Raw genomic sequence first — 15,041 nt, forward strand, 5'->3', positions numbered from 1 at the left:
TCACATAACTAATATATGTATAAGTTACGAGTCAATCTATGTATTATTTTATACAGAGTAGAAGATGGAATAAGTTATACATGAATAACTAATACCTGAATAAAAGTACAAATTGATATTTTTACTCTTCACTCTCAACTTTTCTTCTTTTTCTCATCCTCTTGTTTTTCCCTTTTGTTAATCTGTTTCTTTTAGTCTAACAGTATTTGATTTTAGAACTAGTTGGGTTAACAATTGAAGAGATGCTCGACAATATCTGATTCTTGCTTGTCTTCAATTTTAGAACTAGCTGATTCTTTTACAACATGAAACCTATATTTGATTCTTTTAGTCTAACGATCATATTTGAAACTTTTTTTTTAAAACTCAAAAGTTTAATTTTTTTTCAATCCTATAAAGATTCTTGATTTGTTCCTTCTACGGGTATTTGAGCTTTTGCAAGTTTTCTGGTTTTGATGATGGCGGTCTAAGATTATCGTATTTGGCGTTTGATTTTTTTTTTTTTTTTTTTTTTTTTTTGCAGAAAACAAGACCCAAAGTGGGGGTTAACCAACACCCCAAAAATTATTAAATCATGCATAACTTAACCTCCATAATTAAATCCTGCATAATAATATCTGCATAAGTAATACATATATTGCTAATACCTGCATAACTTTAACCAGCAACCAAACGGTCCTTTAGTGAAATTTCACTAAGTATGTTATTGTTGAAGGTATATATACACTATTCATTACACAATGAAAGTATATATGTATCATTTTCGTAATGAGGAGTATATTCACTTTAAATTATAAAATTGAGGGTATATTTACCCTTTTAGGATGAGAGAAGTTAGAATTCAGATACCAACTGAACTACTAAGATTTTTTTATTTCCCTTCCAACTTTAGTTACCATCCCACCACATCCATAGATGATTAGAATAAAATATAATATTTCAAATAATTAGTTATGTTAAACTATGGTTTGGCGGTAGTATGAACTTTCCAGTTTCTCATTATTTGGTTTGCCAGCTACAGTAACAGCAACACCTTACTTGTTGAACAGAAAAGGACCAATAATCATCCCACAAAAAAAGAAAAGAAAAGAAAAAAAAACATTTTTTTCTTTGTCCCAATCTCCTCCTCTTCTGCTGCTTCTTCTTTATTATGGCCAAATTTCCAACTTTAATTTCTTTTAATTTTCCTAATTAAAGTATTTATCCCACTTCAAGAATTCTCTTTTATTGTCATTTTAGTTTGCTGGGAACTGCAGGTTCGTCATATTTTCTCTATCTTTTTTTTTATCTTTTATACAAAGACTTTATTTTTTTGTTGTTTTGTTTTTTGGGTATTTTCTTATTTGCATTTTTTTTATTTCAAGAATTGGGTCAATTTTAGTTTTTAAAAAAAATGCAATCTTTGGTGTGGAGATTTGTCAGATGGGGTTGCTGTATTTATGGGAATTTTTATTATTTGTACTACAATCTTGATTGCAGTAGTAGTCTTTGTACAACTATCTGGAGATCTTTTAGAGTTTCTGCTTCTATGTATTGTGATGTGATACATTAGCCTCTTGCAATGTAGATATCTGATCTTTTCTAATTCATAACTTTTGTTGATTTCTTCTCTGAAATGGGGATGGTTGTCTTGATTTCTTATGTGGATCTTGCAGTAAGAGTATTTTCTGCAGTTCAGCATAGTACAGAATTTTTGTGAGTTTTCTTTCGAAGTGTTGGCTTTTGTTGAAAAGACTTAATCTTATTTGGAGCGTTCTGCTCATTCAAATAAGCTAATCTCTTGATAGTTTTCTTTCAATTAGATCCTTTTCATTTTCAGAAGTTTAGTTCTGCCAGTAGTCCAGCACTTGATCGCCCTACAGGGCCAGAGAGGTCTCCTATCTGTATCCAGTGGCTGCTGGCTTATTCTTTTAGATTCGTGGCAGAATGTAACTTGTAAGTAAAGGCAATGGGGCCTTTAGAGAAATGCACATTTGAGTTCCCAGATTGAGGCTGAAAACTATCTTTGGTTTGGCATTCAATAATCCATCCTAATCCCATCGCATGTTGAGAAATTAGTTTAGGACTTCATTAATAGGAGACAATTTAGTCAATAAATCAGTAGAGCATCTGGATAGACAGGTTGCAAAGTTATCAAGTATACTCATCCAACTCTACTATGTTGAATAACAGATTGCACTTTGAAATTGTTCCTAATGCTTATGCACCTTCTTCTATAAATAACTGATTTCCTTATCATTTCCCCCTTTTGAACTTTGTCTTCATGAAAGGTCCTCCTTTTTCAGTTGTGGGCACCTGTCGAAATAATGCTTTAGTTCTTGTATACAAGATCAATAACACTTTAGTGCAGACAAAGCATTTCTCAACTCTATCATGCATGCTTGGGTTGCTAATGATCTGAGTCACCACAAAATAGTGGATATCCTACCCTGAATCGTCTCCTTTTTCACAATGTCCCTTCCATCATATTCATTGTTCTGACTTCTTCTAATATCCATTCAAGCTCCTTTGTGACACCATGCTCTTCTGATACAGGTTGTTTTTTTGATCCTTTGTAGATTCAATATTTCATCTTGTTATGATGCCTTGGGGATCAAAAAAGTAATTGTTCATTGTCTCTGGTAGCACATATTAGATGCCACTTTAATCCAAACTAAAGTGCTCACTGTAGCAAAGAGATAGGACAGAATTAGGCTTCTAGGTGAGAAGACAGATGTGATGAAAGAGAAGGGAATTTTCCATTTGGATAAGAGAATCATGCAAGTTCTACTAGTTAGAATATGTTGCATTGTTTGATCTTGACTGTAGAAGATTTAGTATGACCGCCCTAATTATGTTGTACAGTAAGTTTGTTTTTCTCTCTGTGAAAATAATGAGGATAGATCAATTGAAATGTGAAAAAATAGGATGTAGAGAAAATCAAAGAAGAGATGAGAATATCAAAGGGAAAAAAGATGACATGACCATATTTCCATCCAAAGCTGATGGAAAGAAGAGTGAGGACAAAACAGGAGAGATATCCTTAGCCTGATGATAAAAAAAACTGAACTAATGTGGGACATGATAGTGGATTAGAAAGTTAAATTCAAATTCACTTGAATCGGCTTCTTCCTTTGTCCTAAATCGTAATTACAAATGTAGGCAGTGAGTTGTAAATCAAAATTGTGAAAAAGAGAAACATATGGGTATGTACCTATGGAATAGACCAAAACAATTACTTTATGGTGTTATGACTTTGTCATAATAAAGATAAAAGACTTAATGAGCATGAGTAATTTCCTTGATAATGTTATAGCCGCATATGCATGTGGAGAGGGAACCATGAGGGGAGTGAAGGAGTTCTCAATATTCATTTGGTTCACAGTAAAGAATTACAGTTGACGGTATGATATGCATGTGGAGAGGGAACCATGAGGGGAGTGAAGGAGTTCTCAGGATTCAGTTGGTTCACAGTAAAGAATCACAGTTGAGGGCATGGTACCCTTGAAGGAAGAATTCCCCAACTTTTTTTTGTAAAGCATGCCAGGAAACCTTAAATGCTTGGGAGCGATGAAGGACAAGCATGTGGGGTAGCATTATTTTCGGAGATCTATTCAAGATTGGAGTGGGATGAAGTGGATAGTTTCCTTCAGAAGAATGTATAGTGATATAGCCTATATGTGTTTTGGGAAAATGACAAAATATGATTTATTTTTTGTAAGGAAAAATACAATATTATGGAAATGTGTAAGCAGCAATTGTTTTTTATGAATTCATACTATAATTACCTGCTCAATGGAGGTGATTGGAGGACCACATGGAAGTCAATGTGGGATACTGAAAAATCCATCTTTTGTGGGAAGACGAGCAGCTCCTCTTGCGCGTTTTGGCCAATTTGAGTGTAAATAAAGAAATAGAACTTTTGAAGGTGTAGGAAAACAGGACAGAAAGTCAAACCAGATCTTTTGTTTCATTGATATTTTTGGTGAAAAGGGAACCTTCTTTTTTTGCATAGATGGGTCAGTGGATCCTTGGAAACATGATGACAGTATCTTGGTGTGATATTCAGTGCAAAAATCTTGACTTTATCAAAAAATGGAGTTCATTAATTAGAGTAGATCAGCTATGCTCCTCAGAAGTGGAAAGACATTGTTTCAATTTCATCTTAATACATGGTCCAAAGAGATATGAGTGCATTGCACTAAAAAATGATGTTTGCTTTTTTAATCCTGAAATTTAATGCTGAAGTGTGATATATTTTATTTTACAAAGTTTGTGGACTTGTAATTCTTTTTAAATCTTTCGTCCATTTTATTCTCAGGTGATTTTTTCTCTGTATTGAGAGATCTCAAAAGTAGTAATACAAGTTATAACCATGGCATATTGGAGCTTCAGGGAGAGATTTAATGTGCTTGCAGTTAGCTAAAATGAAGACCACACAGGTACTTGTGTTTATATCTTACTAGGCTTCCTTTAGATATGTTCAGGTCCTTCATGTCTTTTTCTGGTTTGATTTATGGAATTTCACTTTTTTGGCAATGCTATCTATTTTTCTTTAGTTTTTTGGAAAAGTTTCTCAGTGCAAATTATGGCATTAACTCGCTGCTTACACTTGTGGTAAGATATAAAGCTGAGTAATCTCCGTTCTGTAATTACGTTGTTCCTCTTTACCTGTAATAGTTAACTATTTATCAACGTTCTCTTCTTATAGAGTCCGCAAATAATGTATTCATATGATTAAAATTCTGAAACCTGATAAGTTTAGATATTCATTTTTGCTATGGAATTCTTTTGCTAAGTTGTAACTTCTTGTTCAGATATGGAACTTCTTTTTCTTTAACTGTTGATTGTAAGAACTTCAGGATCTACAAAACACAACTGAGAAACAATCTTCAACTCAGGCTTCTCATGAGGCCCAAAGTGACCAGAAGAACAATACAACGGATACACCTGTAGCAGATTCAGGTTCAGTTTCTGCATCAGGCAATGACAACCGGAAAGTTTCACGTGAAGATATTGAGCTAGTAAGATAGTTCTTTTTTCAGACACATACTTTCATACAAGTGTGTGTGTGTAGGGGAAGTTTCCTGTTCTCTGTCACACCTTGTTCTTTAACTATATTATGACATAAATGGTGATGTAGGTCCAAAACTTGATTGAACGTTGCTTACAGTTGTATATGAATAAGGATGAAGTGGTTAAAACACTTCTTAATCGTGCAAGGATAGATCCCGGATTTACAACTCTTGGTATGTATATCAAAAATGAAATTGTTGGTGATTGTAATGTTTTATGCATTTGCTGCTTGAATGAAATATGTTATCTCATATTTATCATTACTTTGGCTGTAATTTGTCAGTTCTCAGTCTCACTTTGGCTGTAATTTGTCAGTTCTCAGTCTCTTAAACCTTTTCATACTGAATACAGTTTGGCAAAAACTGGAAGAGGAAAATGCAGATTTCTTTCGGGCCTACTACATTAGGCTTAAACTGAAGAAACAAATCATCTTGTTCAATCATTTGCTTGAGCACCAATATCATCTGATGAAATATCCTGTGCCTCTGAAGGTTCCATTGACTCCAATGCAGAATGGGATAAATTCCATGCCAGGTAATTTTACTTATTGTTACTATCATTTCAATTTTATAGTCTTTTTTTTTTGTCTTCATCTTTCCCCCGTTTCATTTTCTGAAAAGACTGAGGACCATCACCCCTTTCCCACAGGAGTGTAGGGTCTGCTTCAGCTATGGCATGTGCTTTTTTATTCTCTTTCATAAGCTTAAACTATATTAATCTACAGAAGTCATACTTGTGTTTCCTGGGCAGATTAAACTATTTCTTGAAAGAGCTTCCTGTTAACATTGTTCAACTGTATATCATGAAAAAAAACTAATTTTGCTGGCTGTCCATGTTAGAGGCCTTCAGTTGAGTTCCCTATTTAGTTTGTATCATTCACTCTTATGACTTAATTTGGATAATACTGCTTTCTTGGAGAACCAAATGGGGGCATCCCATGAGAGGAAGCATACCGAGTTAATACAATAGAAGTTATTGTACTCCTTCCCTTTCATCCTTCTTCCTTTCTGGAACAACATTAAACAATCACAGCCTTTCAAAGTGGACTTAAGCTAATCTAAGAGAGCATGAGCTTAGTGTTATCTACAGAGCTATTGAACAATATTCTTGTAAGCTTTATTTTTATTATTGTTGATTGCCTCTTGTTTTCAGTGCAGTCAACAACTTACCCATGGGATACCCCGTCCTACAACAACCTCCACATCCGGCTGCAGGTCAACCTCATTTTGATCCGATGGGCATGTCCAGTTGCCATGTGGTTAATGGTGTTCCTGCACCAAGCAACTATCATCCAATGCAAATGAATTCTGGAAATGAGTGAGAATCCATTTTTTATAAGCTTTAAACTCCATTTTAAATAGACTAGAACTCTTAAAATCCATAAACACTTTCCCATTTGCCTGTGTTCCCTATTAGGATTCATGTTTTTCCTTATTTACTCACCATCTTATACTTTTATGCGTTCAAAGATCTCGAGTTTAAATTTACTCCATTACAAGTACATATATTTCATGCTTCATAGAATTTGGTGAGAAATCTAGCCACTTTTCATTGTTCAAGTAGCACTGAAAGTTCAATGGGATTATCCATCAGTGAGGTTGGTGAAAGAGATTCTCTGCTCAATCCCTCGTGTTTGTGTTTTGTTATTGCCCACAGGGGTGGTGCTAGGGTACCTCAAGGGGTTCATCTAAACCCACTCGGAGAAACATTACACCATATATACAAGATCAAAATTTATTCTTTATGTATATATAGTAAATGTTGATAACCCTTTGGTTCTTCGTGTGTTTTGAATCCCCTTGGTGAAAATTTTGGATGTCGGCATTGGTTGCCCATGTCTAGTTTATTAGTTTCCTTGAAGTTCAATTTTTCTATTCAAAGATGAATATGGGCTTAAAATGATGAAAAGTTATTTCTATAGTATTCTTTTAAAAAAAATAGTATAGCAAATGGCACTTTACATTTTCCTATTTGTTGACAGTATGGTGGTAGAAACGAGTGCATCCGATGTAGCACCAGCTGTTCCACCTAGCAATGCCATGTCTGATATGCCTGTAAGTCCTGCATCAGTAGCTTCCAGTGGCCACTTCCCCTTCACTGCTTCAGATATTTCAGGGATGGGAATTGACACATCAGCGCTTGACTCTTCGTTCCCATCTGATGTAGCAAGTTCAGTAGGATTGCAACTTCCGCCAGATAACGGAGTTGGTAATTCTAGAGATTTGCTGAGATCCTTGGATCAGATTCCTTGGGATTTCAATCTTTCGGATCTAACAGCAGACTTGTCAAACTTGGGAGGTAACTTACCTCATATATAATTCAAAAACTTTATTAATATCACAACTCCGGGAAAGCAAAATTTGACATCATTTTCAATGAGGTTGTCTGCACCTAAGTAATATTATTTCTTTCTAATGGTTTTAAGCATTGCTCTTTGAACTTCTTTGATAATTGTATTGGCTGCATAAAGTTCTGAACCTGAGGATTTCTTTCCTGCTCTTAGGCCTTAGCATTTTCTGGTTCTCATAAATGCATGATTGTCTCATGTTTTTCTTCCCTCTTTGGCCTGATTAATTGAATTTTTGCTCCAATACTCATTGCAGATTTAGGATCTCTAGGAAACTATCCTGGTTCCCCATTTTTGCCTTCCGATTCAGATATTCTGCTTGATTCTCCAGAACAAGAAGATATAGGTGAGAATTACTACTTTCTTACCCGTGTAGTCTTATGCTTTGAATCAGAAACAGATTGAGAAGTTCAAAAATGCATTAGCTTTAAGTATCTCTACATCTATGTGCTTTTTCTGAAATTATTTAGATGGATTTGACCGCTGGGGTCTTCTTATAGTCGATATTCATTTTCTTTTACTTTGAAATCTTGTAAGCAATCCGACTTTGATATATGATTGCTCCCTGGCCTTAAAAAAAATAGTTTTTGTATTTTCATATTAAACTTACACGTTCAACAAGGGTATGAACGTTTATTACAAGAAAATAATGTTATCATCCGGAAGCAAGGGCGTGTCTAGAAAATTTACCTGTCTGGTGATCATGAATAAGTTGCTTAAAGATGACATGACTCTAGCTAAACTTTTTATGCTTTGGTTTGAGTATGAACTAATCATTCTCATGCTCTTTGGTTTGGCTTTGTTTTAGTTGAGGAGTTCTTTGTTGATGTTGACGCTGCTTCAGGGCCTGCAGCATGCCCTCAATCGGATGAAGAGAAGTCCTAGTTTAAGTTGACACGAACACATGCTTAATTCCATAGCCAGAATAAGGAGTTTGGTGTAAAATGATCTGATCAGCTAAGAACATCGATTTACCTGTGGTAGGTATGTCTGTGTAGTTATTAACCCAACTTTTCTGGTGCCCATGACTTACCCTTCTACTTTATACGAAGTTGGAAAGGCAAAGTTACCGCGCTTTAATCTTATACTGATCGAGTTACACTATTTTATACTGATCGAATTACACTATTTTCTATTCTAATAGATTTCACTTCCCTTGCTTGCGCGACTCCTCATTTGTAGAAGCAAGTCAGGATATGTTTAGTTTCATTCCTTTTGATATTATTAAGCTTGTATCTTGGAAATGGAACATTAGCAATCAGATAAAACAAGTTTCACTACAAGTGTGTTTGGTATGGAGGAGAAAATAAGTTACTTAAAAGTCAAGAAGATCACTTCATTAGTGGGAATAGAGAACAAGCTTCATAATTGACATATGAAGCTCATTGTTTCCTCCCACCCACAGTGCTCCCAAAACCGCACCCTCTCCTCCCCATGCCACCTCCACCCCTATAGTATTTTCCTAAATTACATATACATATATTTTGGACAATATTTTTAGTACACTTGTCAAACATCAAAAAATAAGCAAGAAAAACACTTTTTTTTTAACAAAACATTTTCCTTCATACCAAATGCACCCTACAATCAAAAAGTATGGAAAATACAAATCACGAAAACAACAGGAAATTCTTGAAAGCTTGAGGTATGTATAACATTGTCCTTAAGGATATTTTACCAGTAAAGGTATATCCTCTCCTTGAGGCTATTATTGTTTAGACTTTTCTTTAATTTTTGTTCTTTGGTTTACTTCTGTTGCACTAAGGGGGTAAAACACCCCCTACCAAAAAGTTTTTCATTCCCGTGTTTCCAATCCACAACATCTTGGAGAGATTCCAACCATCTTACCACACACCATAATTGTCAATATGTAACGAACTGATAGTCCAGATTTGATGAGCTTATAAATCTCTAACAAAATATAAATGTCATTGTAATATGCAACAGATAGAAGGTAAAGGTACTTAATTAAGATGATGAAAAGTAAAGAAAACACAAGGGGGATATGTCATGATTTTAATCTTTTACAGCATCCATATAATCTGACTTGATATTTTTCCAGTGGTTCACATATTATGAGGTGATCCAGGCAGAATCGTCAAGCACATCAACCACTGGTAAATCCTCCAGGCTTTCGCTTCATCGACTCCTCTATGGAATGAAACGATTATTTTCTTGAGCAACGGTGTAGAGGCGAGAACAGACATCACAAACCAAATTTCCTCCAATGAACCCTGGAATTGTCTTAAACGCAAAATTTCAAGGTTATTAAGTTGTTTAATATTCTTGCAGCGCTCTATCTCCAAAAGACTTGCTTTCATTCCACTGCTCTTCGTACAATCAATCTAAAAGAACAAAAACGTATATAATACAGTATAGATTAGTAACACATCATTTGAGCACACGGCTCAGGAATAATAATCATGAATTCAACAACTCACCACAGTACACAACGACCTCAGATTTGGACTTGTAAGCAAGTATACAAGGGAACACATTTGCCCTTTGTTATTAAGATTCAAGTCACACAAATGGAGCATGTTCAAGGTTCTAAAGCTTGTCAGGAGCCACTTTGCAACAATTTCCAGATGCCCAAAATTAGACATATACGCGGCAAATAAGTTAATCAAAAATTTCTACTCTCCCAAAGCAGAATATTTATACTTACATCATGCATTCTGAACGCGAAAAAACAAGATTTGCATATTACCTTGAGAGAGTATCGGTCAAAAAACGAAGTGTCTCATTTTTGGGGCAGACAATGGGAAGCTTTGGTATGTTAATCACCTCAACTTCTTCTTGTGGGTAATATGTAAGTTCATCCAGGTTCTGGCAGTAGAGGATACTATGCAAGTTAAAGGTGCCACTGCCTTTGCCAGACATGGCGAAACTTACAAGTTGAGGGGCATGTATATTTAAGCGATAAAGACCTCTGCATCTTACAAACGACAGCTTCTTGAGGATGGGTAAGCAGAGGACGAAACAGGACTCTAAATCAAAGATGACATCAGTAAGTGAAATATTCTCCAGCCTGGGGAAACCTCTGAAATTGCAACTAGGTGGTATGAAAATAGAGTTGGAGAGACACAAATGTTGTAGTAATTCAAGGCCATATATGCACAAGGGCAATTTATATGGAGCATTGAGATTGTTGTTTTTCTTAAGGGTGAGTGTTGTTTTTCTTAAGGGTGGGTTCCAAAAGGCCATTTTTTGACAAGAACAATATCCATTGATCAAGAACAGAGTGGTCGGAGAAACGTATTGGTAAAATGTCAAGGAAAAATGTCTTAATAGGTTCTCCACATGAATGGAGTGACAGAATTTGGTTGATTACATGTATTATTCCTGATTGATTTCTCTTTCTACAGAAGTAGTCATAGATCCAAATGTATCTCCATTTACTAGACAAGATACTCATTCTTGCAGCATCATCAAGATCGACGTACTCTTGATACTCATTCCTGTTTATGACATTAACACGAAGATCTGAAAGTCTATCCACTTTATTCTCTTCAACTGCAACTCTCTTATTCAATAAGAAAAAAATACAAGTGAATGTTGTATAGGATACATGCTTGCATATACAAATCAAACATTATAGTTTAAAATCACAGTGAGATGGATAAAAATTGTTTTTTTTAAAACCATTTTGTCAGCCCGGAAATTAAATGTTTTGGGAAATACAAGGTGTTTAGTCTCTTAACAACAATGGAAGAGGGTAATTATAAGTAAAAGGGGTTTAATTAGAAGGACTAAAATAATATTAGACATATAAAGGTCCAACAGCAACAAGGACTTTGATGTACTACACAAACAGTGAATAGGAATGAGCAATTTACGACCAAAAAAGAGACACTACACAGTCAAATTATAATGTATAGAGGGAGGGAGAGATTCAAAAGAAAAAGACATTGGAGAAAATGATAAACTTACAATTTGAATAAAAATAAATAAATAAAAAATTTACAGTTTGAATACTTTGCTGTTGATGGAAACCATTTATGCTTCCATCTCATCTCAAATAAGGGATATGAATTGGAGTTGGAGAAGGTATTTATTCTTTTACTAAATCTTTCTCTATATATCTACATAATTTTTTTAATTTTTTTTATATTTTAAAATTGGAATAAATATACTTAAGAAAATATTGTGGAAATATTTCGGAGCACTCACAACCAAACAACTGATTTGCATTTCAAATTCATTGTTATCAAAATTATTATTGCAAAATACAGATTTAAAATATTTTTAAATTTTATTTTTTAAAACTTAAAATTGTTGAATTTTGTGGTGTTAACACGTATGTTTTTTCACCTCTTCTATACTAGTATATGTACCCGCGTGTTGCACAGATATTTTAAGATGTTATAAATTTTTTTAATCAAAAATAACCAATAAGATTTATCATGCATTGAGTTATGTTTATTTTAAAAATAATGATACAAATCGTTAACTTATTTATTTGAGCACATTAAATTAATATTATAAATATACAACTTAATTTTTATAATATTAATATATTATTTCTTAGTCAGCTACGCCTATAGTTTAATATATATAATGTTGAAATTTTAGTAAGGATAATATTAATTTTTTTGATTATTTTATCTTGATTAAAAAAAAACAAATACTTCATATGTTTTTACATGCTTGTCCTACTATTTCTTTTATTTTGTTTAAATAGAATAATATTATTTCCTTGTTAGCAAGCTTTTAATTCTAATTTTTCACATGAAATGATTAATATCATAAGATTAAAGGACATTTTGTACATTTTACATATGTTTTATTCAAAATTAAAAGATTCAAAAATATTTTTTACTTTTTAAAATTCAACTAAAATTATAATAGAAAAAATACATTAAAATAGAGTGAGTAATAATAAATTTAATATTAAATACAAATATAAACATAAAATTGATATATGCAATCATGCATTTTATATTTATTATTGTAATTAATTAAATATAAATAGTGAATCAATTATTTTATTTTATTAATTAGATAAAATGTGCTTGTGAGCCCATGTATATATACTTGCGTATTTGAAAATATAGAGAGTGGGGGCGTGCACTTATGGTGAGTATGTGCAGATATGAAAAAGAGAACATGCACAACAGGGGTTAATGTGGGCTTTGGGTAGTTTAATTTAGGAAAAATCCTTTTTTTTCTTTGTAACTGAAAATAAATAAATTTTGTTTGGATCTAAATATATTTTACTTTTTTAAATATAGATTTTCAAACTAATTAATCACTCTCAATTTGTTGACTACCTGAACTTCCACCTTGTTGATGAGTGTTCGACTCTCCACGTTGTAATTCCCTCAATTTAAAATTCAAATATCGAATTAACATTGTCTCCATAATAATAATAATAAGAAGAAGAATAACAACAACAACAACAATAAGAATAATAACAACAACAACAACAACAATAACAACAACAACAACAACAACAACGACAACAACAACAACAACAACAACAATAATAATAATCAAAATAAAATAATAATAATAATAATAATAATAATAATAATAATAATAATAAAATAAAAATAATAAGAACAACAACAACAACAACAACATGATGAATTGAGTTGTAGTGGTTTGATAAATTTAATTTGAAAATTTTCGATTTAAAAATATTAATAAAAACTTAAAATGAAAATTTGATAATTTTATTTATATTTGAATAAGATTCTAAGACCACGTTGATTTTATATTTTGAAATGACTCTTTGGTTATAATAATCTTGTATGTATAACTTGCTTGATTTCTAAAACATGTTAAAGTCCTAAATTTAATTTTATCTTTATTGATATTTGAGTAGAATAACTCTCTTTTTTTAAAAAAATGTCTTGAAGTTTAAAAGTTCTAAAATTACGATAAAGTGAAAAAGTTGTAATCATTTTCAAAAAATTATAAGTATTAAATTTAAAATTTTAAATCTTTATATTTCAATATTATTTTTATCTTGTAGTTTGATTTTGAACTCTTTTTAAAAATTGTATATTTAAATTTTAAAACTCTTACAATCAAGAAAAAGTGGAGAAGTTCTAACCATCTCAAAAACTGTTTAGTATTAAATTCAAATTTTAAACTTTAATTTTTCAATTAATTTTTTTTAATCATTTCAAGATAAAATATTTGTTGTTAAACCAAAATTCAAAATTTTGAATTGATTAAGATAAAAGTATGAAATTGAAATATTTAAAATATAATCTCTATGTACAGTAAATAAAATGATGAAATGGATTTTTTGAGCTTACGGGATCTTATCTGAAATTTGTATGAATTTCAATTTAATTAAGTGTGGATTTTTCAGTCTTAGAAGGCTTTCGCCATTGTTGTAGAACGATTATGTACGCTTTATTTTCATAAGTTTAAAGTAAAATTCCAATGTATTAATTTAAAATTTAAATTAGGCGAAACTTATTGATTTTGATAATAATTGGTTGGGTGGGGGTGGGGTGGGGTGGGGTGGGGGGTGTTCCATGATGACATTCATACAAATATACTCCTCCAATCACTTTTGTTGGTGTACTATACTAAACAAATTTATTCACATATTTAATTAATATATAAGAGATAATTTATCATTATATACATATTTTTCTTATTAAGTATTATTATTTATTTTCTAATGAATACGATGACTTATAATAATTAAGGATGATATAGTAGTAAAATTTTTATTTTATTATTAATTATTAATTTATATATGACACCATTTAATTGATACAAAGTTTAAGAATAAAGAAACTCTCACTGATCAGGTTTATTTAAATTGATTTACCAACATGAAATGTAATTCGAATTTGTCATATAGTGATTGCAATGATATTAACCAAAAATATATGCAGTGTTCAACCTCCTCACATGTATCTTCTTCTTCTATTATTTTTTTAATTAGTGATAAATATCCAATCAACATTTTTAATTTATTACTTTATCAAAATCTGATTTTTAATTTTTTTTTAAAAAATATTAAAAAGTAAATTACCTTTATATAATAAGCATGCAAGGCCCCAAAATAATATGTAGTAATACGTATTTGTATTTGAATGACTGATAACAATTCCACCAACACATTTGGTCTTTAACTTTGGTGAGGTTACGATAATATAATTTATCCTCAAAAATTTGCAAAAAAATTTAAAAAATGTTGAACTAGATTTCACTCTAACAAATTAAAATTTTTACATTGCTTTGAGGGTAGATTTTTATTCTGTTCAAGCAACATTTATTTTATGAAAAATATCCTTGAGATTAGCTCCTATTATAAAATATATATATCATTGAATGAGGAATAGTTAAAAGAAAGAAGCCTAACCTAGAATATCTTGTTTCCTTCACATATCCATTAATTTTTTTTTTATAGATATATAGCATAAAAAGTACATATAAAAAAATTAAAAATATTGCATCCCTACCTAAAGAGAATTCTAATGGGAGTGAGAGCCATGAGTTTGTAAATAAAATTAAATTAAATTATGACATGCTATAATTTTCTGGATAAATATGATTTGCATTAGAATAAACGAATTATAAAATAAGAGAACTTACCATATGATTTCTTTGAATGTATTTATGTGAAATTCCGAATATATGCATTGAATTACAATAAAAATTAAGGTAA

At 31.8% G+C, this 15,041-nt stretch overlaps 2 protein-coding genes across 6 annotated transcripts; one reads left to right on the forward strand and one right to left on the reverse strand.

Moving 5' to 3' along the window:
• Positions 1-942: 942 nt before the first annotated feature.
• LOC129887555 (uncharacterized) lies at positions 943-8,561 on the forward strand. 5 transcript variants are annotated; one of them, XM_055962695.1, is made up of 9 exons: positions 943-1,256; positions 4,301-4,421; positions 4,842-5,003; positions 5,123-5,228; positions 5,407-5,589; positions 6,213-6,372; positions 7,037-7,353; positions 7,659-7,748; positions 8,211-8,561. In XM_055962695.1, exons 2-9 carry the CDS (start codon positions 4,386-4,388, stop codon positions 8,285-8,287), a joined length of 1,131 nt encoding a protein of 376 aa, XP_055818670.1. In that variant the 5' UTR covers positions 943-1,256; positions 4,301-4,385; the 3' UTR covers positions 8,288-8,561. The 5 variants fall into 5 exon arrangements, with proteins under 5 accessions (XP_055818670.1, XP_055818674.1, XP_055818672.1 ...); XM_055962699.1 differs by having other exon boundaries at positions 4,881-5,003; XM_055962697.1 differs by lacking the exon at positions 943-1,256 and adding an exon at positions 1,383-1,563.
• A 542-nt stretch (positions 8,562-9,103) lies between these two features.
• LOC129885068 (uncharacterized) lies at positions 9,104-10,960 on the reverse strand. Its single transcript, XM_055959286.1, has 2 exons — positions 9,844-10,960; positions 9,104-9,747 (listed from the first exon to the last, which is right to left on the reverse strand). The coding sequence occupies exons 1-2, from the start codon at positions 10,006-10,008 to the stop codon at positions 9,469-9,471; spliced, it is 444 nt and encodes a 147-aa protein (XP_055815261.1). The 5' UTR covers positions 10,009-10,960; the 3' UTR covers positions 9,104-9,468.
• Positions 10,961-15,041: the final 4,081 nt, after the last annotated feature.

The sequence above is a fragment of the Solanum dulcamara genome, chromosome 4 (assembly GCF_947179165.1).
Source record: "Solanum dulcamara chromosome 4, daSolDulc1.2, whole genome shotgun sequence".
Lineage (NCBI taxonomy): Eukaryota > Viridiplantae > Streptophyta > Magnoliopsida > Solanales > Solanaceae > Solanum > Solanum dulcamara.

What these genes read in the sequence shown, in the direction of transcription:
- LOC129887555 (XM_055962695.1), top strand. Translation starts at nt 4,386, where the DNA reads ATGTGCTTGCAGTTAGCTAAAATGAAGACCACACAG. An exon ending in CTAAAATGAAGACCACACAG is followed by an intron (nt 4,422 to 4,841) that starts GTACTTGTGTTT and finishes TAAGAACTTCAG; the next exon opens with GATCTACAAAACACAACTGA. An exon ending in TCCCGGATTTACAACTCTTG is followed by an intron (nt 5,229 to 5,406) that starts GTATGTATATCA and finishes TACTGAATACAG; the next exon opens with TTTGGCAAAAACTGGAAGAG.
- LOC129885068 (XM_055959286.1), bottom strand. Translation starts at nt 10,008, where the DNA reads ATGTCTAATTTTGGGCATCTGGAAATTGTTGCAAAGTGGCTCCTGACA. An exon ending in TGAGGTCGTTGTGTACTGTG is followed by an intron (nt 9,748 to 9,843) that starts GTGAGTTGTTGA and finishes TTGTTCTTTTAG; the next exon opens with ATTGATTGTACGAAGAGCAG.